This window comes from Belonocnema kinseyi, chromosome 9 (genome assembly GCF_010883055.1).
Source record: "Belonocnema kinseyi isolate 2016_QV_RU_SX_M_011 chromosome 9, B_treatae_v1, whole genome shotgun sequence".
NCBI lineage: Eukaryota > Metazoa > Arthropoda > Insecta > Hymenoptera > Cynipidae > Belonocnema > Belonocnema kinseyi.
This window is the reverse complement of record NC_046665.1, coordinates 38,272,060-38,297,103: the sequence shown is the minus strand read 5'-3', so window position 1 is coordinate 38,297,103 and position 25,044 is coordinate 38,272,060. Positions and strand designations below refer to the sequence as shown.

At 31.5% G+C, this 25,044-nt stretch overlaps 3 protein-coding genes across 8 annotated transcripts; 1 reads left to right on the top strand and 2 right to left on the bottom strand.

Annotated features, from left to right (window-relative positions):
• Nucleotides 1-749: 749 nt before the first annotated feature.
• On the top strand, nucleotides 750-9,885 carry LOC117179387 (carnitine O-acetyltransferase-like). Of its 4 annotated transcripts, none has more exons than XM_033371123.1 (13): nucleotides 750-948; nucleotides 1,449-1,575; nucleotides 1,882-2,015; nucleotides 2,101-2,236; nucleotides 2,334-2,506; nucleotides 3,115-3,268; nucleotides 3,724-3,892; nucleotides 4,230-4,417; nucleotides 4,514-4,614; nucleotides 4,719-4,841; nucleotides 4,920-5,241; nucleotides 5,351-5,488; nucleotides 8,443-9,885. In XM_033371123.1, exons 2-13 carry the CDS (start codon nucleotides 1,531-1,533, stop codon nucleotides 8,638-8,640), a joined length of 1,881 nt encoding a protein of 626 aa, XP_033227014.1. In that variant the 5' UTR covers nucleotides 750-948; nucleotides 1,449-1,530; the 3' UTR covers nucleotides 8,641-9,885. The 4 variants fall into 4 exon arrangements, with proteins under 4 accessions (XP_033227014.1, XP_033227015.1, XP_033227013.1 ...); XM_033371124.1 differs by having other exon boundaries at nucleotides 750-988; XM_033371122.1 differs by having other exon boundaries at nucleotides 750-1,043.
• A 405-nt stretch (nucleotides 9,886-10,290) lies between these two features.
• On the bottom strand, nucleotides 10,291-15,646 carry LOC117180303 (GDP-fucose protein O-fucosyltransferase 1). 2 transcript variants are annotated; one of them, XM_033372727.1, is made up of 6 exons: nucleotides 15,602-15,646; nucleotides 13,164-13,279; nucleotides 12,450-12,573; nucleotides 11,555-11,919; nucleotides 11,186-11,422; nucleotides 10,291-10,684 (listed from the first exon to the last, which is right to left on the bottom strand). In XM_033372727.1, the coding sequence occupies exons 1-6, from the start codon at nucleotides 15,615-15,617 to the stop codon at nucleotides 10,481-10,483; spliced, it is 1,062 nt and encodes a 353-aa protein (XP_033228618.1). In that variant the 5' UTR covers nucleotides 15,618-15,646; the 3' UTR covers nucleotides 10,291-10,480. The 2 variants fall into 2 exon arrangements, with proteins under 2 accessions (XP_033228618.1, XP_033228617.1); XM_033372726.1 differs by lacking the exon at nucleotides 15,602-15,646 and adding an exon at nucleotides 15,024-15,177.
• Nucleotides 15,647-16,564: 918 nt separating this feature from the next.
• Nucleotides 16,565-24,065, bottom strand: LOC117180383 (serine/threonine-protein phosphatase 2A activator-like). Of its 2 annotated transcripts, none has more exons than XM_033372861.1 (8): nucleotides 23,887-24,065; nucleotides 22,564-22,649; nucleotides 22,260-22,463; nucleotides 21,946-22,163; nucleotides 21,714-21,838; nucleotides 21,498-21,598; nucleotides 17,248-17,355; nucleotides 16,565-17,164 (listed from the first exon to the last, which is right to left on the bottom strand). In XM_033372861.1, exons 1-8 carry the CDS (start codon nucleotides 23,927-23,929, stop codon nucleotides 17,033-17,035), a joined length of 1,017 nt encoding a protein of 338 aa, XP_033228752.1. In that variant the 5' UTR covers nucleotides 23,930-24,065; the 3' UTR covers nucleotides 16,565-17,032. The 2 variants fall into 2 exon arrangements, with proteins under 2 accessions (XP_033228752.1, XP_033228753.1); XM_033372862.1 differs by lacking the exon at nucleotides 23,887-24,065 and adding an exon at nucleotides 23,565-23,792.
• Nucleotides 24,066-25,044: the final 979 nt, after the last annotated feature.

The following is a 25,044-nucleotide window of genomic DNA, read 5'->3' as shown; positions in this document are numbered from 1 at the left end:
CGAAAGTGTCTATTTCTGCCGATAATATCGACTTCTACCCTGGCAAAAGTTTAGGATAGGAATTCATTCCGAGCCAGTCAGAACTATTCCGAATTATTCCGATATCTGTATCCGTGCCAATTTGAATCAATTCGAATGAATCCGAAAAAACTTAGAAACTCCTTTGTTGAAAAAACGCTTGGAAATCAATCGGACTCAATCCAATTCAATCTGAGACTTCTAACCGAAAGCATCCGTAGGAAACCGAAGTAAATTTTTAATCGAAATTCATTCGGAAAATCTTTAAAAACCAATCCGAGTCCGGATTGATTCTGATTAATTCTGATTGGAAATTTCAGATTCATTCATATTAATTCATTCATATCGGAATAGTTCTGATTGTCTCGGAATGAATTACTATCCGAAACTTTCGCCAGGGATAGATTTTATGGAAACCTTTGTTAGCAAAAAAACTTAAGGCAACTTAAGTTGAAGATGCGGTAACACGAAATTGCATTGTATGGTCATTCATATGCTCGCGGCCCATTCAATGTAAAGAAAAAAGCGCTTTATTTACAACTTTTACGGTAAATACTACTGTTAATTTGGTAAGAAATGCAAGAAATCCAGTAATTTACAAGGAGGCTGGTCAGCGGCAAATATAACTAAATATCTTTGTCAGCGGGATCCGCCACCTTGGAACGTAACTACGAGTTTCTGCGCTTTCCGGCGTATATTGCGTAGCAAAACGCATTGCATGTCAGAAACTGCCAGCAGACAGATTTCAACAAAGATGCAGTGCAGTTATGGTGTAACTAACCAATCCTGGCAAAAGTATTTTCAGAGATGAGGTGTGAGGAGAGCTGCAGCATTTTCTACGGAAGACTGAAATTCCATTTCCAAGGGCCGAAAGTGAAAGTTTCCTTCTGTGATTTGTAAACATTATCGAGGTTGTCTAAAAGTCGAAAGGTCAAAATTTTTTCAAAATACATCGAGATTTTTTTCTCATGTAAAACACATTCGCTAGTATTTTTTAATACTAAAAAATAGAGATTATTTTTATTGTATGTTTACTTTCACAATGCATGATCTGTTGAAATTGAAATGACCCAATGATCAAGCTGCCTGGGCTCCCCTTTGATAAGTCCTATCTGTAAATCCGAATGTAGTTGAGTGTCGTAAATGTGTCTTGCTGGTCTGTCGAAAACTACTTTGTGGTAAATTTTTTATTCCATATTTAATTAAAATGTATTTTCTATATAGTTGTTTTTTTAATTACATAAAACTAAAATTCTGTATTAAAAAAGCATGCTTATAATTAATAAAACTGCAAAAAGAGCAACAGAATTCCATATTAATAGATTTCCTGAAATTATATAAATTGCACGAATGGTCCTATTTCAATTGATTTATTATTACTAATCATTCTGGCCAATTATTGTCAATAAAATGGTATTCTTATTTTCTAGATGTCACTTAAATATCACTCTAGTTTACTAGCTATGAAATAATTGACGTAAGATCAAAGTTCATACAAAGGAGAACGCAGTCATGCTAAGATTTTTTAGTACGTTTCCACCCTTGAATAAATTACCGGTAAGTTAAAATATTGTGAAATGTATTTTTCTATTTTAGAAAAGTCCATGATTTTTAGAGGATATAAATTTTCAGTCAAACAATTGATAATTCGAATTTCTATAATCTTAGAAATTTAAGGATTTGTGTATGTCGTAGTATATCTGTATAAATATTGATATTATAAAAAACAAAGATTCTTTGAACTTATAAATTTGAATTATTTTTGCGTGAACAAAAATGAATAGATTCTAAATAATAGATATAATTTTTTTTACAATGAAGATATTTTATTGGCCTTATTAACAAAGTTTTAATTTATTTTAGATTTTTAGTAGACTAAAGAGCAATATTCCAATAATGCAACATGTACTAAAAATAACGTCTCTCAAACTAAATCAACAGCCACTTCCCAAACAACCTGTGCCAGACTTGGAAAAAACTGCAGAAAGATATTTGAAGTACTAAAGAAATTCTAAATTAAAATCTTTTTATTGATAATAAATCAATTATATTTTACTTCAATAAAAACCATTTTCTTGCTAGGACATTAAAGCCTTTATTGAACGAAGAAGAATACTGCAATACGGATAAAGTCGTACGAAAGTTTATTAGCGAAGATGGGCTTGGACCTTCTTTGCATAAAAAATTACAGGAGAGATACGAGAAGACTGAAAACTGGGTAAAGTCGATTATTTTTACTACGAAAGAGATACAATTTTAAATAAACTTTGTCTTTCTTTAATAAAAAATTTAATTTTGAAATTTATATTTCCCAGATGGGCGTATGGTGGTTGAAAGCAGCCTATCTGGGTTACAGAATGCCTGTAATTGTGCATTCTAGTCCTGGAACTGTCGCCCCACGTCAAGGCTTTAAATCGGCTGAAGAAATGTATACATTTGCAGCTAGACTTGTTGAAGCGGTTTGCAACTACAACGCCATGGTAAAAAGGTAGATCTGGAGATGGTCGAGCAATTCGTCGTCCTAAAGTTATTCTACCAATTTTAATATTCAATATGAGTGCATTTTACCTGATTTGGAAAATTGGTTTTGCACATGGCGTAAAATGAGATTTAAAAAATTCAATTTTTCTCAAAATTATAGTAAGTACGCCATGTTCACGAAATATTTGTAATGTAACTAATTATAATGACATTTTTCAGTATAAAATTAAACATAATGATAGTTTGCATACCTTGAACTAAACGAGTTACTCACAAATTATTTACTTTCGAGTAATATACCGCTGGTTACTTTTGAAGTTTAACATATTTTTAAACATTATTTTCACTCAAATTGAAGTTAGATTATCCATATAAAAATGTGCTCTACAAAGTTGGATTTTTTTCACTAATATTACAGTTTTAATTAAGGTCACTATTTTATTTAATAATTGCAAGGCAGCTTAGCCGTCCGTAATTTAAGTACGGAAAAATTTATTCATAAACAAAGTGCAATACTGGCTGAGTATAAAAATAATAATGGTTGATACTTTTTGAAAGGGAGGGCAGCGAATTAATTACAATAATATTTACTTATAAATATGTTATTTATGATAGTGGGAAAATGAAACAAGAAATGGTTCGAAAAGACCCACTTGATATGCTACCCTATGGAATGATTCTTGGTACTCACCGTCAGCCTGATCGAGGACTCGACAAACTTTTGCATACAGACCATGCGAAGCATATTGTAATCATTTGTAATAATCACGTACGTAGATTTTTTACAGATTTATTTTTTAAACCTTGAAAAGTTTCTATTCAATTAATTTCAGGAATTACAGTCATTCCCCTGCGCTTTCTCTGTTCGCGAAAAACTTTCACATTTCTCCTTAAATATATACTATATTTGAAAATACAATATGTTAATTACAAAGGAAATTCTCTGCACATTTTTCCATAGCCGCAAGTTAACTTCACTTCATTGGGTGCTGCGGAGGAACAAATGGACCAAGTGTATGGGACGAAACTTTATTTCAAAAATCATTTAATAAAATAATATAATGATAATTATTATTTATTACGAAGATATTACAAAAATAAAGTTTTGTCACATGCATTATTTTGAGCTCCGTTTGCGCAGGGAATCCTGTGATTGAATTACAAACGAGGTTTCGAATCATTTGCTTTTTCATGAGACTTAATTATGTTCCATATCCTTTGTAGTTCTTCAAATTGAATATTGTGGACGGTAGCGGTAAATCTTTAAACGAGAATCAGCTCAAAGCCACAATTAAAGATATTGCCAAACGATCTTGCACTGCAGAGAATGCAGTTGGAATTTTGACGGGAGATAGCAGAGATACGTGGGCAGAAAATCATGCCATACTTAAAGGTAAAAAAAGTGCCAAATGAAACATTACAATTTAAAATATAGATCCGTATTAGACCTTTATAAGCAAACATCATTTAAAAACTACAATTAAAAATAATAAATTCTGTTTGAAGTTTATGATCCCCTCGCAGTTTATATATCTACAAATAATTAAAAAGTACTATTACTATTTTAAAAGACAACTAATTTTAGAAGAATACAGAGATTTCATAAAGAATACAAAAATTTCAAACATTTTAATAATTTTACAAAGATTTCTACGATCCCTCGAAGGCTTATATACCAGATTTCAAGAGTGATCAATCCCTCGTTTTTCAAAAATACTCTTCATTTTTAGATATTGGTTCAAATTCCAATGTTCTCAAAGACCTGGAATCTTCTCTATTTGTTCTCTGCTTGGACAAAGAACTGCCGAAAGATGCGTTTAAATCTAAGAATTATGCGTCTGTGAGATCAGTTCAAACTATGACTGGTTTTAGTTCTTGCACAAATGCTGGAAATAGGTGGCACGATAAAACTGTACAGGTAAACTCTTTTATTGAATTGACGAACAATAAAGGGAACATTATTGTGAGAATTAAATGGTACTTAAGTTTATTAAATAAAAACATTTTTTTGAAGTATATAGTCTCTCCTGGTGGCTATTGCGGAATGGAATACGAACACAGTCCTTGTGAAGGAGTTCCTGTCGCTGTTCTACATGATTTTGTTCTAAACCAAGTGTACGAAATATTTAAATTCTCTTGTCCTGTTTAAAATATTTTTAAAAAGTTGTTGTTTCACTTCCTTTTCCAATCAACATTTCATGTTTCCCTTTTGGTTACAGTGCACGTAAATCAGAAACAAAATGTGAAGATACTACGAATTTTCCTAAAGCTGAAGAATTGAAATTCATACTGAATGATAAACTGGAGGAAGCAATTAAAGAAGCAGCGCGTGGAGTAGACAAGTATTCTTTTCTTCATTTTAAACATTTCTCTATTTATATCGATAAAAAAAAATAAATAAAAAATAAAAATGTTTACAGATTGTCTGAAAATATTGACATGGAGTGCTTCACGTTTGAAGACTTTGGGACCGATGAGATAAAGAAATGTAAACTTAGTCCGGATAGTTTCATACAAATTGCAATGCAAGTGACTTTTTATAAGTTACAAAAGAAACCTCCTGCTCATTACGAGTCTGCAGCGCTTCGTAGATTCATAAGTGCGAGAACAGAGTGCATTAGATCCACCAGCACCGAATCGGTTGCATTTGCGAAGTTAATGATCTCGGATTGTGGATCCGATAGTGAGAAAAAGGAGGCGTTGACCAAAGCCATTAATGCTCATAAACAATCAGCCGGAGAGGTATTTTTTTGCCAGATCTGAGACAAATAATTGAAAATAGTTCTAAGATTCGTTTTTAGATTTTTAATCATTCCTTCCGTACAATTTAGAAAAAATATATCTATTTTAGGCAGCTGCGGGTGAAGGAATTGACAGACTTTTCTTCGGTCTCAAGATGATAGCCATTGACGAAAAAATCGAGTTGCCTGCATTTTATAAAGACGTTGGGTGGACCAGAAGCACGCACTTTACTCTAACTTCCAGCCAGGTAACATTTACTTTAATTTATCTATAATAAAATTAGGTTTAAATATTTGTTTGCAATATTTTTTCCAGATCATTGAAATGCTAAAAATTCAATCTATCAAAGCTGTAAATTTTTTTATTTAAGTTATTCAAAATTAAAGTGCATTATCGTCAATTTGAAAGCTGATATTCTTCTAATTTGTTATTATTATTCCCTCGTTATACTCTCAGGCATGAAGAAGTTTACATGAGGAAAGTGAGAGAACGAAGTATACTAGGCGATAATTGGCACTTTTCATCATTAATTTCTTATAAAAAAATTGTCGGCTCACTTTCCTGTCCTGGCATACCTCTTTAGTTTCCTACACGTCCATACATTTTCTCATGCAATCTCTTGTGTTCATATGGCTTTCTATATCTTTTCGACTTAGGGTCTCATTTATTTATTCCAACCATTCTTTTTTCGGTTTAATTCTGTGTACGCTAATATTTACATTTACCAAATATATTTATTTCTCAACATAGAAGAACACTTAACAAATCTGTTTCACTTTTATGAAACAGTGTTTTCTCTGCACCAAACTCTTAAGGAATCCTTTCATTACTGACTTTGTCGTTAATTTTACTATTATCATTTTCTTGGTAAGTCCAGGTCTCGCCACCGTACAAAACAGTGGGCGCGAGTAAATTCAATTACTTTTTAAGAAGTAAATCATCGTAAGGTGGACAAATATTATCGGAATTGCTGAAACTTTGATGCACACACGAAAGATACCCTAACGATATCTACAAAATAAAGAAAAAACTGAACATTGCTTATTTTTTATTAATATTTAATTGAAAATTAAAGCCGATCGGTAACCCCGCCTTCTCAGTTTCGTCGACAAAAAGTATCGAGAGAATTTTAGAGTTGAAACAACTTCCAGTCAGCGATTTTTTCCTCATAATTAAAGGAAGCATTTTTTAGAAATTTATAGATCGACTCAGTTAAAATTGGCGGAAATATCAATTTTACTAGAAAGCATGCCACACCGCCAAGCGGCTGGCAAAACTGCCCGGTGCTGCTGAGTGCTTGTGGAGCTATCGTTGGCGACATGGCATCTTTTCTTGTAAAATGGATATTTCCGAAAATTTTTAATAAATCGATCGGAAAATTTCCAGAAAACTTCCTTTAATAATGAGGGAAAATTGTCTCACTGGAAGTTGTTTCAATTCTTGGAGTTCCCACGATACTTTTTGTCGGCGACTCTGAAAAAACGCGGTTACTGATCAGTTTCAATTTGCAATTAAAAATTAATAAACAATAGGAAATTTTCAGTGTTTAAGCAGCGCTGGGTTATATTTTGTGTGCATACCAAAGTTTTAAAGAATTCCGGCAATATTTGTCCAACTTACGACGATCTAATTCTGAAAATGTAATTTAATTTAGAGACGAATGTTTTTCAGTTTTGCATGCTTATTATCAAAAATACTCATCTGATAAAAAGACAGAAAATAGAAAAAAAAGTTCCGTCTCATCAGTTTCTACAAACATATTTGAAAGAGAACAATTTTGTGACAATTTTGTGTAACATGTTTAGGTGATAAAATGTGAACATACATTATAATAATTTTTTTAATTGAACAGTAATGTAAGGAGTGAAAAGTTAATAATAGATTGTACACGGCGATTCAGAATCAGTTAAAAACCGAAGAACTATAAATTATAAATTATAATTATTAATTATTAATTATTTTTTTATTTATTTATTAATTAATTATAATTAAATTATAATTATAAATTATAAATTTAATATAACTAAACAAATAAAGTAAACTTTAAACGTTACAACTTTAATTTTTCTATTCAAAAATTTAAATTTTTAAGTAAAAATGTTGAATTTGTATATATAAATATATATTGAACACCTATTATTCCTAAGAAAAATTTGAGTAAGTTGAAGACATATTTAGAAGTCCTTGAAAAGGTTCAAAATTTATTCCAAATTTGAAATCATTTGAAATAATAAACGAAGTGTCTACATATACCGACAAAATCCGGCTATTCATACCACAATTTCGATGCAAATAATTTGAAACAAAACATGGATTTTTGCAGGTTTCGAACAAAAAATGTAGAATCTTTTTAAGAATTGTGAAAGACTTTAAAAGAATAAAAAACATTTTCTTAATAATCCTAGGAAAATTGAAAATGATTTTTTATTTGGAAAATTTATTTTCAGAGAATATTTAAAAAGTTTTCCAAAATGTTCAAACATGAATCTGGAAGATTAAAAAAAATTTGTTCAATTTTGCAGAATTTTTGTACAAATTTATTTTGTATACATTTAATTCTAAAAGGTCTTTAAAATTGGACACTGGGTATTCCAAAGTAAAACATCCACAATCGTAATATTTCAAAGCATTAGTCCAAACAATTAAATAATGCAGAATTAAAAGTTTTAAAAAGCAAAAGATCTTAAATTAATTTTCAGTTTGAAGCTCTGATACTTTAGTGACAAAGCTTTGTGATTCAAACTTTGTTTTAGTTCATTTCCTATTTTCGGGTTTACCTGTCTTCCCTCGTGAAAACAAATATCGACTAAATACAGCTTTCAGGGTAAATGAAGGACACATTTATATATTTTTTCTAATATATAACCCTGAGTTTATACCTGTATTGAATTTAAACTGCAGATATAGACACCATTTGCTTTACCAGGATTTTCTTGTAGAAATTAAAAAAATTGCCGATCAAAAAACACAATTACTGTAAATTCTCGTATACAAAAAATTCCTGATCATTTCTCCTGTTTCCTGGCCACCCTATGGTAAAGTTCCTCATTTTCATTCAATGAAAAATGTTTATTTTCATATTTTAAGACTTGAGGCACCCAAAAAATTTACTGTGACAGTTTCACTTAGCATGTGATTGTAAGTAGGCGCAATAATTCGACAACTTAATCATAAATATGAAAAATGTAATGCTTATTTTAGGTGCCTTTCAAGACTGCTTCATTCATGTGTTATGGGCCAGTTGTTCCCGAAGGTTACGGATGTTGTTACAATCCCCGGCCAAAGGACATTCTCTTCGCCTGTTCTTCTTTCCAAGACTGTCCAGAAACCTCTTCTAAAGCTTTCGCAGAGACTTTACGAGAAAATTTGTGCAATATGAAAAAAGTCGCTGAACAATAACCCCGAGAAAAGAATTTAAAGAGCTATATTCGCGTCCAATGCGAATTCGACCTAAAGGTCGTCTGTGGATTTTGGTTTTTACTTTTAATATATTTCTACAAAGATTCTATAAGAAAAAGTTAATATACATATATTCAGACTTTTATATAAAATATAAAAGTTAAAAAAAAATCTCAGAATGAGTTTTTATGTTCCCCTACCGATAGAAATCTCTGATTATTCTCAAGCGAAATAGCCTGGCCCATTTGAGTCTATAAGCAGAGTCGATTGGAATGATTTAGTCTCGGAGATAGTCTGAGGGGTGCACCCCAAAGGAGCGCGAACTACCTGGAATCCTCCTTCCAGTGGGATCCTTACACCTGTCTCGGCGCGCTTAGTCGCCGGGATTGTCGGAGAGCATGACCCTAATGACCCTACATCACCTCCGATTACCGTTCCAACTTATTCACTTAAAATTTAAAAATAACTGATTCAAACTATTTGGAAGTCATTTTTTGGGAATCTATGGGCTTTCACGAGTCCAGGGGTATGTCATTTCTCATAGACAGACAAAAATTAAATATCAACATTCCCTCATTTAATTGCGAAAATATGTAGATTCGGACAATTCCTATTTTTAGTCAGAAATTTGGATTTAACATTATGAATAACGTAGTCATAAATGAATACCTTCAGATCTAAAGAAATCTTTGAAAAGATAAAGTTTTCTAGATTTTTCTATTGTTTAATACTGTCTGTATATCGACAATAGCCTTATTCAAATTTCTGTCTGAAAATAGAAATACTCGGAATCTACATATTTTCACGATTGAATGAGGATTGTTGATATTTAATTTTTGTCTGTTCATGAGAAAGGACATACCCCTGGACTCGTGAAAGCCCATAGATTCCCAAAAAATGACTTCTAAATAGTTTGCATCAGTTATTTTTTAATTTTAAGGGCATAAGTTGAAACGGTAATGGGAGGTGATTTAGAGTCATTAGCGACAATAGATTCTGCGCTCCAACAATCGCGGCGACTAAGCGCGCCAAGACAGGTGTGAGGGGTAAGGGTCCCACTGGAAGGGGAAGGATCACAGGTAGCTCGCGCTCCTTTGGTCATCGCCCAGTCTGAGAGATTTGAGTCCTTTTCAAGGTCCTTTTAGTGTTCGTTTTAAGAGTGCTGCGACGGTAATATAATGTTCCTTTTGTATTCGTCACGTACCGGGCGGACATAGTTATTTACAGTAGTTGGCCGTCGCTAATTCAACCCTCCCTTTTTAAATTTCTATTCAAATTATTAACACTTTTTTTTTTTGAATTAACGAATTTTCTCATTATACTTACTTATAATTCTAACTAATATACTAATATACAATTTTCTACTTGGATTCAAAAATGTTGTCTTTTTTGGCGTATCGTATTCCATTTACGAGGAACGTCGTATTAATTCGAATTTTAAGCATTTAAAAAAAAAGTTAGATATTTGAAATTATCGAAACCCGTAGATTCCGAATTATTATGCTTTAGGCTGTTAACTATGAAATGTAAACCCTTGAGTGTCGGCTATTCTATTGAGATAGCCTCTCTGCTTATTATTTATGATCGTACTTCTATTTCAATTTCGGAAAGCACATTTTAAAGTCTTTAAAACATTTAAAAGAACTACCTAGACCTTTAAATATATCTACCTGAGTGCCTGTGGAGAATTTCTCTGAGCTTCTCGGACCCTAGAGAATCTTTAGAATATACTCAGAGATTTCTATCGGTAGGGATTGCTCCTTTTTTCAGAGTATAACTGCGATCATGCGAGTGATGTATGAATAAATTAAGAATTATTTTGATAGTGTAGCCTAGAAAGTCAAAATTCTTCGTGTGCAGTCGAAGCTGCAGGTCTGTCAGGTGGAAAGCCCCAGAAAAATGTTGGTATGCCCTTCACTTCTCGCTCTCTTGCAACGAAAGCGGAGAAGGAAGAAATACAATTACCTATGAAGTAATTCGCTCTTCCAAGAATAGCCAAGTCTAAGTGAGGAGATACTTCATTTTCTTGTCTATAAGCACGAACCTGCAATTAGATATTTCACTTTATATATTATCGTTTACACGTATTTTTATTCTATACATTATTACGAATTGAAGAAAACTGATTTATATTTAGTACTTTTCGACTATTTAGTGCACATCAGATTTCAAGATTTCACAAAGATTTAGTATATTGCAAAGGATTTCACAAAGATTTTGAAAAATCCAAAAGATTTAGAAATATTTCAGGAAACTTCAAAGATTTGGCAAAGGCTTCAAACATTTCAAATATTTCAAAATGTTTCAGAAACTCAAACTAACGAGTGACAGAACCGCTATATATATATATATATATATATATATATAAATGGTATCAAATCTAGCTCTATTATTATTCTCCAATAATCAACCAATGTAGAAATTTTAACAAAATATGCCACAATCTTAACAGGAAGCGGGGTAGCTTTCAACGGAACTTAAGCTTCGTCTGTAGGTTTCCAGTAAATAATAATTTTAATAGGTATATTTTCTTGCTCAATCATACCTCCATTCTGGAAAGAGCGTTGTTCAGTTCATCAATCATGTAATTACTGTCGGATGCCACAAACACAGACTTTATATCTCTCCCGTTGCGAATAATGCGTTTAATATGAAGCACAATTAAATCAAAAGACGGAAAGCACATTGCTTGTGTTGCTTTTCCACGCTCGTTTCTATATCCTAAACATTGGGGCGCAGCGAAAAGATTTGGACTATTCGAAATGAATTCACAGGCTCGTACCTATTAACAAGTAATCAGTTAAAAGTACTTAATATTCGATTCTTTTTTCCTACCTACATTCCATATTGTATCTAATTCTTGATTTCTTCAATATTCTGTATGTTTTTATCTTTGAAAAGGAAATATAATTACCCAGTCAATTCCGTTTCTCAAATGTATCCCTATAAATGCGCCAGATGGGAGTTTTTCTTTTATGAAAGTTTTGGCTTTATTAGATATGGAGTCGCTCCACTGGAGGCACTTTTGAAGATTTTTGTTTTCTAACTGAACTGGAAAAGTGGCTGGTGCTCCGGTAAATGCGAGAACCGGCCAAGAAACTACCGGGTATTTTTTCTTCCACTGATCCGCAATATCTGTGTGATGTACATCGTAATGCAATGGCCCATAAAATTCTGAATCTACAAAATCAATATTGTAGGTGTCCCAAAAAGGACCGAAGGGATTTCCCTCTTTAGGGTTGCAGGATTCCGTTTTGCCTCGTGCCGAGTAACAGAAAGCTGAAATTTTTCAGAACGAGATCATGTTTAAAATTTTACAATTCGATGGGTTCTGCGAATAATAGACTTTCGTTTCGTCACCGTTAAAAATTAGGCTAATTTCATTTTGTTAGAAAAATTTAGTAAACTTGTAGAAGTGTTAAAAGAAATAAAAATCTTTTAAAATTTCTTGTTTTGAAAGTTATGGGAGCCTAAATTACATTACAAAACTGTAATGTAAAATACTGGAGTTTCTAATTCGTAGGAAATGTTTCGAAAAATAATAGGTTATTTATTCCTCCTGAAAACTTAGCTAAACGAAGTTAGCCTAATTCTTATCCGTAGAGGAAAGATTAGCCTAATATTCGGAGAACCCATCGAATTGATACATTTCCAATTTTAAAAAGTACTTTACTCTCCTATTGAAGAAATCCTCGTGTTATTTTCAAACACGATTTACATTTTAAAAATCCTTGAGTCTGCCAACTGATACAAGCGGATTTTCTGGGGAAGAGGGATAAAAAATGAGTGCAGATTTAATAATACCCTACCTGTTCTGTAATCAGGTGGCCAGATGTTTGGAGCAATCTTCTTCATGAAATCTTCCATCAGAATCACTTTGTGGCAAGCTTTAAGATGGGTAACATTGAAGTAGGTATCGAATGGTATTTGCAACTGTAAGATTTTAAAATGAATGTTAACCTAACTGAAATTAACAAAAGTGTTTTACTTACTTTCAACAGAACTTCAGCAGTTGTAAAAATCTTTCATTATGTTTAACTTTTCAAAGCATACTAATCAGGGTTGCTACACAAAATCTGAAAGACCTCGAAATGACGGAATTTTGAAAAACTGGAATTTTTTTAGTAGCACCGAAACTTCAAAGTTTTAACCATTCTTTTAGCATTACACCGAATATTTAATTACCGAACTCATAAGAATTGATATAATTAGTAATAAAACAATTTGATTATAATAATTTCAGGCTTTTTAAAAATTTTATAATAACATCCAGGAGAATTGTTCAGAATTGAAAAATTATAGATAATTATAAAAAATTACAAGAAATTGTTGGTAAATGAATCTGGAATAAGTAGAATATTTAAAAATTGCATTTAATGGTCTGGACTTTTTTCAAAAGTAAACTAAGAAAGTCATGGAATTTAAAAACCGCACATTTATAATAACCCTGATACCGTAAATTCAAAGCAAATTTTATAGTGTTCTAAATTTAAATTAACACCTTTTCAAAAGTAATTACTTACCGATCTAATTTCACCAGTTCGATATTCAACCCATGCTGGTAAAACTAAAGTTCGATTTAAAGCTTTTGCAAAACCCAGGGCCCCTAGGAAATGATCCGCTTGATTTCCAAAACGCCCTACAAAATATTAACGTGGCTAAAATATAACCCTAATAGCACATAACTAGTGCAAAGTTCAAAAAACAATTCCAAAACAGCAATTATTTATGGAACTTTTTTTAAATTTGCAAACATATTGTTAAAAAATAATTTTTTTTTTTTTATGAAGAACTCGGTCACTGCTTCAATATTACAATGGGTTGCCAGGTCAATGTGGTGGTTCACCTTTGAACTTTTCGCAACTATCGAGTTAATGGACGAATTTTTCATAGAAATGAAGAGCGTAAAATTTCAATCATTATGCAAGGTGGTTGCCATGACTCCGATGGTGCAAACGAGTTGTTGATCGCTTCAAAAAAAGTCGCGCGGCGCAGCAAGACCACGACACGATCGTTTTCGACTAGATTCGGATGGACATTTTCGTGAAAATTGCGTCAGTATAATTTAGTGCAAGTAATCCCTGCAATGAAGAAGTGTTTTTTGTGCGAAAAAGGGGATGATGGCGTCACATAGTTTTATGAAGATTCTTTTACAAAATGTTGCCAAATGTTGGCTTTCCGTAGTCATAAAAACCACGCAGATCAAGAAGTAGAATTGTATCGTGAGAATCTAAATGAAATGGCTAAATTCAATTAGGTTTAATAAAGATGTCATCAAGATTCCAAATAAACGTTTCTTTTTTGCATAAATGTCCAACCGAATCGTCATCAAACTCTGCGACTCCATCATCCCTTTTTTCGCACAAAAAACACTTCTTCATTGCAGGGATTACTTGCACTAAATTATACTGACGCAATGGCCACGAAAATGTCCATCCGAATCTAGTCGAAAACGATCGTGTCGTCGTCTTGCTGCGCCGTGCGACTTTTTTTAAAGCGATAGTTGCAAAAAGTTCAAAGCTAAGCCATCACTTTGACCTGGCAACTGAGATTCAGCACGGGCTACACTACGGCAACCCATTGTTATATTGAAGCAGTGACCGAGTTTTTCATAAAAAAAAAAACAGAAATTATTCTTTAACAATATGTTCGCAAATTTAAAAAGAAAATCCATAAATAATTGCTGTTTTGAAATTGTTTTTTGAACTTTGCACTAAAATCACTATCGCAAACGTTTACAGCAAGGGCCAATTAATAACAATACAATTTCAGAAATTAGATTTTTGCATTAACATTTTATACATGTCAAATTTTGCAGCGGGATTTCGGACTACCAGGAACGTTCCCTGAGCGTGTAAAATGTCCGCCACTTGGGAACGTTCCACTGGGACCTGTAGGGAACTTTCAATTATTGCTATTTTTAATAACAATTATCTCGTAAACCGTAAGAGATAGATAAAAATAAATGTCATTTTTGGGTTTTGAGTACCGTATGTACTACATTGTAATATGGTATCCACATCATAAACTGACATTAATTTTGACCTATCACTTACGGTTTATCGGATATTAATTAATAATATCAACAATAACAATAATTTATTCTTTGAACGTTCCCAAGTGGCGGACATTTACACGCTCAGGGAACGTTCCGTGCTATTAGCGAATAGGCAATGCGCTGTCCTGTAGAAAGGCTGAACATAACCTCATATATGATTATTAACGGTTTTTCTAAGAAAAATTGAATTTTTTATAAAACTTAATTATGTTATATTACCAAACTGTTCTGGATTTAAAAACAATAAATCCTTTTTCGATAATTACTGGTTTCTTCTACTTGTGATCAAAATTAAATTCAAAAATAATGAAAGAATTGTACTTACCCATGCAGGGACAATAGGCAATGTATCCATTTACGTCTATATCGATACTACCACACAATGTTCTGTCAATATTTCCTAAAACTAAACTAATAACTACTAATTTTATCATATTTGACATGATAAATAACACAAGAGTACGCACAGACCTAGTGAAAAACTAAAAAAAAAAAAAAAAAAAAAAAAACGTTTCAGTCACCCGATCATTACCAAAACTGTCAAAAACGAAAAATGCCTGTTGTCATGGATACGCGCCGCCATCTTACGATGTAAGCATCATCTCATTGCATCACCCCCGCAATGGCATGCCTAGTCCCTTGTTTCCTATGTCCATGTTTTAAGTAGTTTCATATAAAGTAAGTTTATATTAAGGTTTTTAAAGAAATTGATTTAATGAACTACCAAAATTCAAAAATTTTTACCGCCAGCTATCATAACAATTCAACCTAACCTGAATCACCGCACATGATATTTTTTCTTGATGGATTGCCCAAATTGCACACTTCCCCAATTGCTAAAAATTATTTAAGAAATGGCTTTTCTATGTGAGAAGCAAAGTCATATCACGATTTTTCACTTACTTTCGGCTACAGCCATTAATTTTAGTCAAACTCCTATGTAATCAATGCTTTTCAGTCCACCAAGTGGTATGCCTTATAGATTTCGACGTGACCGGCCACTTATGACGTAATGTTAGAATACTCAATAATAATGAAAACGTTTCAAAAATACAATCTAAATATACTTTGATGAATAATCATCTTTTTCGAAGTTATTAAAAAGTAAAGTATGTCCCATGGAATTTGTATTAGTACTTAGTCCTTGGTGTGCAGACATCTTGCCAGCTGACATCAAAACCTGAAATACCTACCTATCACACTTAAAAATCGACCATCATATTACACAATGTAACTTTCGACTATTTTATTTTGATTACTAAGTTTTTATTCTTTAAATGCACTACTTTATTGTTGCTCTAGAAAAACGACGTTTTGTAAATTTATGAAAATTAATTTGTTTATTATATATTCCCAACTAATTTTCTAGACAAAACAATATAGAAAAAAAGCTGACTTAATCTGGACGAAAATAATTATTAACTTTTTTCTCTATTTTTTCGTTGACATTATTTTGTAAAATAACATAAAATAATGAGGGAAAAGAAATATGAATAAAATCGATAGAAGTCGTAATTGTTTAGAAATAATTTTTCTCACCCGTAAAAAATAATCCTGATTATTTATATTTTACATAATTAAATTGAGGTTTAATATGTATGCTATAAAAAGTTGAAAATATTTTTCTGCTACAGTTACAGGAAATAAAAATAAATGTATTATATATGGAGTTCCATCAAATAATTTTTGCAGGATTGTCGCAATTTGACCTAAAAAAGCTGGAAGACAAGCCACGGCCATTTTCATAACACAAACTGCACATGCACTAATTAAAAAATTTACTTTAAAATAACAATAAAAATGTAACATTTCTCTAAGTAAATTTCTTAATTTCATTAAAAAAATTAGTATAAGGTAAACAAGACAGTTGTTTCATATTTAAATATATTTGTGACCCCCCTTTTTCACAGTGACTTTCAACGACTTAAATAAGAAAAAAGGTAATACGTCAAATTATGAAAAACCTCATATATCATCCTACTTCAAGATTCTCGCACCTTACTCTAGCAGATTCGCCGTCTTCAAAAAATACTTTTAGTTTTGCAAAATAAAAAAAAAATAAAATAAAAAATACAGTACATTTTCTTCATTCTACAACTAATCGAAGACTAAAGCATTATGTATAAACAGAGTTTAAAGCCAGGTAATGAGTATTAGTACCAAATAAATAATTTACACGAAAAAAAGTGGAAATAAAAACACTAGCTTGTAAGAATCAATACTGCTTAATGCTTTTCGTTAAAATTGTTGATTCTCATCTAAGAGCAACCTCATAAATACACTTTTATACAACCTAAGACCTCATTTGTTGGAACGTACTAAGATAAAGAAGATTTACATTCGGCGCGGTCCAGCCGAAGGTGGACCAAGCTGCTCAATTCGGCAATTCGCACCCTCGGGCGCTTCATTAATCGAAAATAAGGAACCGAATAGTACGTGCTGAATCACAGGGAACTTGGACAATACCTGTAATTAAAGAAATAGCATGAGAAACTTGAAGATACCTTTACAACCATTTAAATCCACCTATCCATTTTTTTTACAATTACCTCAGCTTTATACATCCTGATAAGTCCACTGTTCACTTTTGACCACGTGGAAACTGCGCTGACATTCCAAAGTTGATTTGAATGTTCTGCAAACGGTCCTGTTTTTACCTACCAAGAAATAAAGAAATTGATATCAGGATTTAGTATAAAAAAGAAGACATTTTTCAATTTAGACTGAAAAATATTGTGGGCTATATGAAAATAGAAAATCCGTATTTCTTCATTTTGAAATTAATTAAATAATACGACTACGCTTACACTTTTCTCTCCAATGAAGATAAACATGTAAAATGACATTAATTCTTTTCAACAGCAATTCCACAATGCGCCTGTTGGATAGCTACGACAGCGCCACCAATTTGGAACTATTGGGTAGGCATTTGAATTTGAATTCAATACTAACAAAAGATCTTATAGTAAATAATTAATTTTAGACCTTAAAATAATATTTTTGATTAAAATTAATTGATAATAATTGCTCTTTTTCGTTAAAATTTCTATACAAACTTTGAGATACCCAATAGTTCGCGCCTCGGTGGCGTTGTTGTCAAAGTCAATGAGGTACTCTGCAGGCGTATAGAAGTCATGATTGAATTTGTTTGAAACTTTAGTCATTTATTTGCATACGAAATATAATGCATTTTATCATATTTCGATGTTTAAAAAATATTATTAAAGTATTTAACATATAAATTTCCATAAGATTGCAATATTCAAAACTATATAAAGGGGTTTCTATATATTTTCATAAACAAAATAATTTACAATCATTAATATGAGAAAGGGACTATTAAAAACTTGAAAAAGGATTAAATTTTGAGTTTTGCTATGCTTTTGTTTTAAGTATGAATACAATCACGGAAGAATAATCAGGAGACCCGACTGCCACTGGGATGCCATTTGAAACTGGCAATAGAAACATTACCGTAAGAGGTAGGCACATTACACAAAGATCTTAAATTTTCGTGCGCTGGTGCGCAGTTGTCCTCTTCCTGTACGTGGAAAAGTGTGCGAGTGAGAAGGTTTGTCAACTTGACGTAATTTAGATAGGTTCTGTTCTTTTGTTGATCATCATACGAAAGATAGACGAAATAAATATATAAACAGAACAGATTTTGAGAAGGAAAAGTATAGGTAAGTATCTTTTAAATTTGTAATATGACAAAGAAATAATGTGAGTAATATAACTTGATACAAAAGTTTAAAGTTTTTCGAAACGTAAACATGTAAAATATTATAATTTCATTAAAAGTTATTATGAGATGACTCAGTTTAGAAATTGGTAAATTACGTATTTATAAGCATGTATACAATTTAATCAGCACGGATAATTGCAAATAATGTGATATTATAATGAAGCGCCCTACCGATAGAAATCTCAGAGTATATGCCTAAAGATTCTCAAGGCTCTGAGAAGCTCTGAGAAATTCTCCGCAGGCACTCAGGTAGTGAGTAAAGGTTAAATGTCTAAATCATTTCTATTAAAATTAAATGACAGTTATGTAAAACAATAAAATATATTAGACGATTATTGTAAATACATTGAGGGCTTCAAAAAAACGAAGTGTATTCGCCTTCATCGGCGTGTAACTTGCACCACAACCCGGCACTTGACACCAGCATCAAAACAAACAAACAGAACCTCTCTAACTTACGTCAATTTGACAAACTTTCTCACTCGCACACTTCTCCATGTATAGGAAGAGGACAATTGCGCACCTGAGCACGAAAATTTAAGATCTTCCTGTAATGTGCACACCACTTACGATAATGTTTCTATTGCCAAGTGGGGAAACGGAGTTAGGTCTCCTTATTATTCCTTCGTGAATACAATAGAGCAATAGACAACAGTCAATTCGAAGGCCTACTCTTCCCTAAATTGGCTCCTTGGTACTGATCCTACTTATTCATGGCTCTTATTACCTGGGGCTTCTTCACACCATAAAGGGATTTAAAAAATTAGATCATTACTTACCAGCGATCTTTTGATTTATAAAAAATTTTAATATTCAAAATCAGCCCTGCCCAACCTGGAGAAATTCCCGCCAGCCACACATATTTTGCGCTTACCACTATTTCGGCTGGAGAGCGAGAGTGGTGGTAGACTCAGACCCAAGCATTACCGCAGATACGAAATATCTGTTGGGGTGTTTGGGGCGACTAACTTTTTAATATTAACTTGTAATGGTGACTAGAATTTTAATTATTTTAGTTCAGCACGTTTACATTTATTTTCAAATAATTTAATCAAAGGAGAATTGTGCAAAGTATTTATTTATTTTACATTATTCAATATTTTAATATTACAGTGTGGTTGACTGATACTTTTGAAAGTTTAACAATATACTAACATGATGTACAAGGTAGAAGGATAATTCATATAATTGTACATCATCTTAGTATATTGTTAAACTTTCAAAAGTATCAGTCAACCACAACTGTAATATTGAAATATTTAATAATGTAAAATAAATAAATACTTTGCACAATTCTCCTTTGAATTACATTATTTGAAAATAAATGCAAACATGCTGAAATAAAATAATTAAAATTCTAGTCACCATTACAAATTTATATTGAAATGTTAGTCGCCCCAAGCACCCTAACAGATATTTCGTATCTTCGGTGCTGCTTGGTTCTGAGTCTACCACCACTCTCGCTCTCCAGCCGAAATAGTGGTAAGCTCAAAACATGTGTGGCTGGCGGGAATTTCTCCAGGTTGGACATGTCTGTTCAAAATAACAGTAGTTAATAATAATAAAGAAAATTAAATCAATTAAAATTAATTGAATTAAAATTTACAACTTTTCATGATTAATCAATAAATAACTATTTATTAACAAATAATAAATTATTAATCGTGCAATCGTCTTTTCATTCATAATTAACTCACAAATAATGAATATTAAATCAATCAACAATTAATAAACATTGCATTAATGTACAGAATTCCTGAAAATAATTCAAAGAATCCAACGACCAAATTTGGACAACCACCCTTAAATGTTCCTATAGAAATTAGAAAAAGATAACAATTTTTTCCTAAAACAGAAAAGAAAAAAATTTATTTTTAGGACAGAAAAAAAGAGAAAAGAAAAATGAGAAGGCAACCAACCAAATCCCCGTCCTTCGCTTTTTATTTCTTTCGCCTTTTTTATATTTACTAATATTAAATCACACTAAAAAAACATATGTAAAAAATAATCGATGTCTTGGCACTCATGCAAGCAGGTACAGCAACAAAATAACAATACTCTCTCATTCTTCTTTCCTCTTTTTTGTCCTAAAAATACATTTTTTTCTTTTCTTTTTTAGGAGAAAAATGGTTATCTTTTTCTAATTTCAATAGAAACATTTTATGGCGATTGTTCAAATTTGGTCGTTGGATTCTCGGTTTAATTTTGAGGCATTCTGCACATTAATTTGATTATTGGATGTTAAATAGAATTTTTAATTTTATTTTAATCTCATTTAAATTTCTTAAGTTTAAATAATATTAAATTAATAAGCAGTTAAAATTAACAATGATATACAAAATCAAATTAATTGAAACTTACAATCTTTCATGATTAATTATTTAATTATTAATATACAGGGTGACTTTTTTAACTTGAAACTTTTGATTCATAACATTTTTTCATAGAGTGCCTATTTTTTTGAGATATTTGAAAGTTTCAAGTTTAAAAAATCACATCCTGATTTTTCAAATATCTTGAAAAATAGGCAGTCTATAAAAAAATGTTTTTAATCAAAAGTTTCAAGTTAAAAAAATCACCCTGTAAAGTAAATAATTATTATATTATCAACTATCAAGTTATTTTGAAGTAATAATTATTGAATAATGATTCATTAATAATTATTATTAATCATTAATTTAATCGTTCATTTATCACATTGTGTAAATGGAATTTTACATTTTGTAAGAGATTTTGCAGTTGCAGAACTTTCTATTTTTATGAGACCTACAATTTTTTTCAATCTAATTTTAAAAATGTATGTTTTTAGACCACCACCCTACTTTATAGTGAACCTTACTCATATTGTGAGGTAAACAGCATACAGCCTTTGAATTCTTTGATATTCATTTCAAGATAAAATAAGTATCAGAGTGGCCTTTAAATTTTAAGGAAAAATATTCCAGGTCTCTTGTTATATTATATAAATGAAGATTAATAAAAAAAGTAGCACAGAAAGTAAAAAAGGGTCCACGAAAAAATTAAAGTCCCCTTTTTGTAAGAATAATCATTTACCTTAGAAATAAATTCGATGCATCCAAGAAACATGTATTGTTTTGCAAATGTTTCAACGACTCCATGATCCACAAAATGTTGAGGTTCGATGCGAGGATGACCTGCGTGAAAATATTTCTTGAGCTTTATTCAAATTGTCATTCATAATATATCGTTCACTTTTTCAATGTGCCTTTTAATGAATGAAAATTAATCAAACTGATATAAAATATTTACCAACTAATTGAGCACTTCCCCAAACAAAAGGTACAAATTGATAGTCATCCAAACTCCAAACGCCGTGGCTTCCAGCTGGCTCCATTCTGTAAGTTAGCTGAAGCCTTCGTACTATTTCCAGATACCTATTAGAAGAAAAATCAGTTTAATCTTCTGATTCTAATGTCTATTAAATTGTATTATAAATAGCCAAGCAATAAGAAATTATAAATTTATTAGTATGCTAAGATACCTCTGAAACAACTTAAGTGCAACTGCAACTTTGTCTTCAGCTTTAAATGCGCCAATTTTAAACATGCAGCATAAAAACATGATAAATGCCATTTCATGTCCAGTTCCATAATCAATACGCGTTGGATTACCAAATCCTTCAAGTAAGTACTCGACTATTTCGAGAATAGCTCGATGTAATTCTTGAGGTAATACTTGTTTCAATTCTTCGAATGCCAACTGAAAAATAAGCCTTTCAACATTTTTCTTATTTAATTTGTATGTTTTCCTAACATATTCAGAATCTACTTCATTTATTAGGTAAAAATAATATACATCGTGTAATTTACTGTGCCACGTGCGAAATGCTTGGTTTCCAAAACGTTGGGGCTGCTCAACTGGAGGAATTTGGGTTATCCATTCGTCCAATTTATTGAGCATTTTCAAAAATTGTTCTACAATTTGTGAACTCGGAGTTTCAGAGTTGAGAAACTTTCCCTTAATCGATTCATTTATTGCGAGAATAAAACCCAAATATTCCTGTACAAATTTCAAGTAATTTAATATAATATTTCTTTATCCTCAATTCATTAAATTTCTGCTTATTTATAGAGTTGATTTAATAAGAACCTCCACGTACAAAGTAGGCTTCCGATTTCTGCCAAGCAATCATTTCATCCGGACTTTTTATCGCTTTTTTGGGGACTACAAATTCATGGTTTTCAGCTGAAACATAAAGTTAACAATAGTAGAGAATATTATTAGGGAGAAGAATTGAACATTCGACCGGACTTCCCCGACACGCCCTCTTCCTGAGGCATGGAACTTTGATCTGTTCTTATAGATATTTTAATAGAAAAAACATTGAGTCGTTTTGATATCCAATGTGCTTCTTCAAATTTTTCAAAACAAAAAAAAATGTTTATACTTGAATGCTTAAATAATTATACATTTTCACTTTATCGTCAGCTAACTTGACTTCGTTAAGTGATGGTAGGGGGCAATGGATCAAATACATGGTATATTTTCATTTTTGCCCCATTTTGTTAATATCTTCGTAAAAACTAATTTTTTCCATATAAATGTTTTGGATATTGGTTTGTATTTTTTAGTTACTGCTTAATGGAATAATAAAATTACAATAATTATTTATTACGAAAAATATAACATAATGATCTCTTGTCCTATACATTGGGTCTATTGTTTCCCCCCTCAGAACTCAACGAACTTAAAGCGGCTGGTGGTTAAGGTGAAAATACCTAATTATTCACCTATTTCTGTTTATATTTTTCTTTTAAACATTATTTTCAACATTTATTTTTACTCTATTTTTTTCTTATCGCCTTCTTTTGCCTCTTTTTTAAGCCTACACTGTCCTATTTTTTATATTCTCTTTTAATATAATCATTGTCTATTTGATTACGGAATTCTCCGGAACTCTAACCCCCTTTCCAGCTCGTTCAGGACTACGGTTACGGAAAATTCCGTATTCATAGACAATGCCGTAGGCCTTTTTGTAAACAAACGTGGAGTATAAATCAATCATTCAAATCTAATTCAGGACTGGTCTGCTCGTACTCTTTAGTCCTCTAAAGATTTTGATAATACATGATATTTCAGGATAAAGAAACATATAATCACAGCATCTGAATGGAAGAGAAGATTAGTTATCAATTTTTCATGAGTAATTTCTGGGCTGGAAAAAAACCTATAGACCGACATATTTCCGGTTAGAATATCTGTCGAATGCGTGGATATAATCGTTTCATTTTTATAGGTTTCTAAATAATTTGAGCACTGTTGTATATAAATTCAAAAGGATTAGAATATATAGATCAAGAACTTAAATAAATGTAAAATTCAGGCTCTGCAGAAGGTGATCATGATCTTATTGACACCGACACACAAACAAGAAATAACCATAACCTTAAAAATGCACAATTCACTACTAAGATCTAATTACGTGATAACTTGAACTCCTGCGTCTGACAATTTGTTGCAGACATCCTTCAGCAATATCCCTCTTCTTATTTATCTTTAAAAGTAGATTAAAAGCACAAATATATTGATTTTTTGACTTTACTCAAAAAGTTAATCCGCTATATATATATAAAATCCGCGCTATTAGGTATTTTCACATCAACCTCCTGCTAACTTCACTTCGTTGACTGCTGAAAGAAAAACAGTAGGCCAAATGCATGTGATTCGGTCCATTTTTGTCCTATTTTGCTAATATCTTCGTACAAAAATAATGTGTTCTATATAAGTATATATAAAAACAGTTTTTATTTTTTAATTACTATTTAATAAAATCATAAAATTATGAATAGTTATTATCAGGGCCCCAAGCTAGTGGGTATTTCACCGCGACAAAATTTTGGGTAAATAGTGCAAAGCCCTGTCGCAAAGGCGCTACGTTCGCCATACACAGAAAATTGTCACACAGGTTATAAATCACTCAAAATATTTATTAAATATATTTTTAATGGTGTAGAGAACAGGAAAGCATTTTTTAAAATACATCACATCAATTTTGTAGAAACTGAATGTTTAATTTAACCAAATCTTCTTGAAAAATTTAGAAATATTTTTTGTTAAAATAGCACTGACGATATGATGATCCTTCATCCCTCGCATGCATTCAAAAAAAGGGCTGTCGATTTCTCCTGTAAATTCATTAATTCTAATACCATCACGATGATGAATAAATAAGTTAATAAAAACATTCAATAAATATATTTGTTGGCGGTGTGGTCATAACAAGTAAGGATTTATATTTTATAAGATTCGCAATATCAGTTATCTAAAAATTAAATACTATATTTTAAGGAAATTTTATGGATATTATAAAAGTTGTAAAATAATGTTCTTTTATTGATCGTAAACAAGTAACATTATTGTAATCAGTGGAGAAATCGTCAGCCATTTTGTAAAACGTATTATATGACTTATATGAGAGATATAGGGTTACGGTAACGTCACTAATATTTTCGATAATGTTTTTTAAATTTTGTCACCTGATTTATAAAAATTAAAATATATATTCAACAGATTTTATAATTCAAAATTTAAAAAATGCACCTTCTGTTCTCCGTAACATGAAAAAAACATAGTTATTAAT

Excerpts from the sequence above, each read along its gene's own strand:
- LOC117180303 (XM_033372726.1), bottom strand. The coding sequence starts at position 15,141 with ATGTCAAATATGATAAAATTAGTAGTTATTAGTTTAGTTTTAGGAAAT. Across the intron at positions 13,280-15,023 it reads TGCCTATTGTCCCTGCATGG|GGCGTTTTGGAAATCAAGCG; the intron begins GTAAGTACAATT and ends AATATTTTGTAG. Across the intron at positions 10,685-11,185 it reads ACGCTCTTTCCAGAATGGAG|GTTCGTGCTTATAGACAAGA; the intron begins GTATGATTGAGC and ends ATCTAATTGCAG.
- LOC117179387 (XM_033371123.1), top strand. The coding sequence starts at position 1,531 with ATGCTAAGATTTTTTAGTACGTTTCCACCCTTGAATAAATTACCG. Across the intron at positions 3,269-3,723 it reads TAATCATTTGTAATAATCAC|TTCTTCAAATTGAATATTGT; the intron begins GTACGTAGATTT and ends TATCCTTTGTAG. Across the intron at positions 5,242-5,350 it reads ATAAACAATCAGCCGGAGAG|GCAGCTGCGGGTGAAGGAAT; the intron begins GTATTTTTTTGC and ends TATCTATTTTAG.
- LOC117180383 (XM_033372861.1), bottom strand. The coding sequence starts at position 23,929 with ATGTCTGCAACAAATTGTCAGACGCAGGAGTTCAAGTTATCAC. Across the intron at positions 22,650-23,886 it reads GCAGGAGTTCAAGTTATCAC|CTGAAAACCATGAATTTGTA; the intron begins GTAATTAGATCT and ends TTTATGTTTCAG. Across the intron at positions 17,356-21,497 it reads GCATCGAATTTATTTCTAAG|GTAAAAACAGGACCGTTTGC; the intron begins GTAAATGATTAT and ends ATTTCTTGGTAG.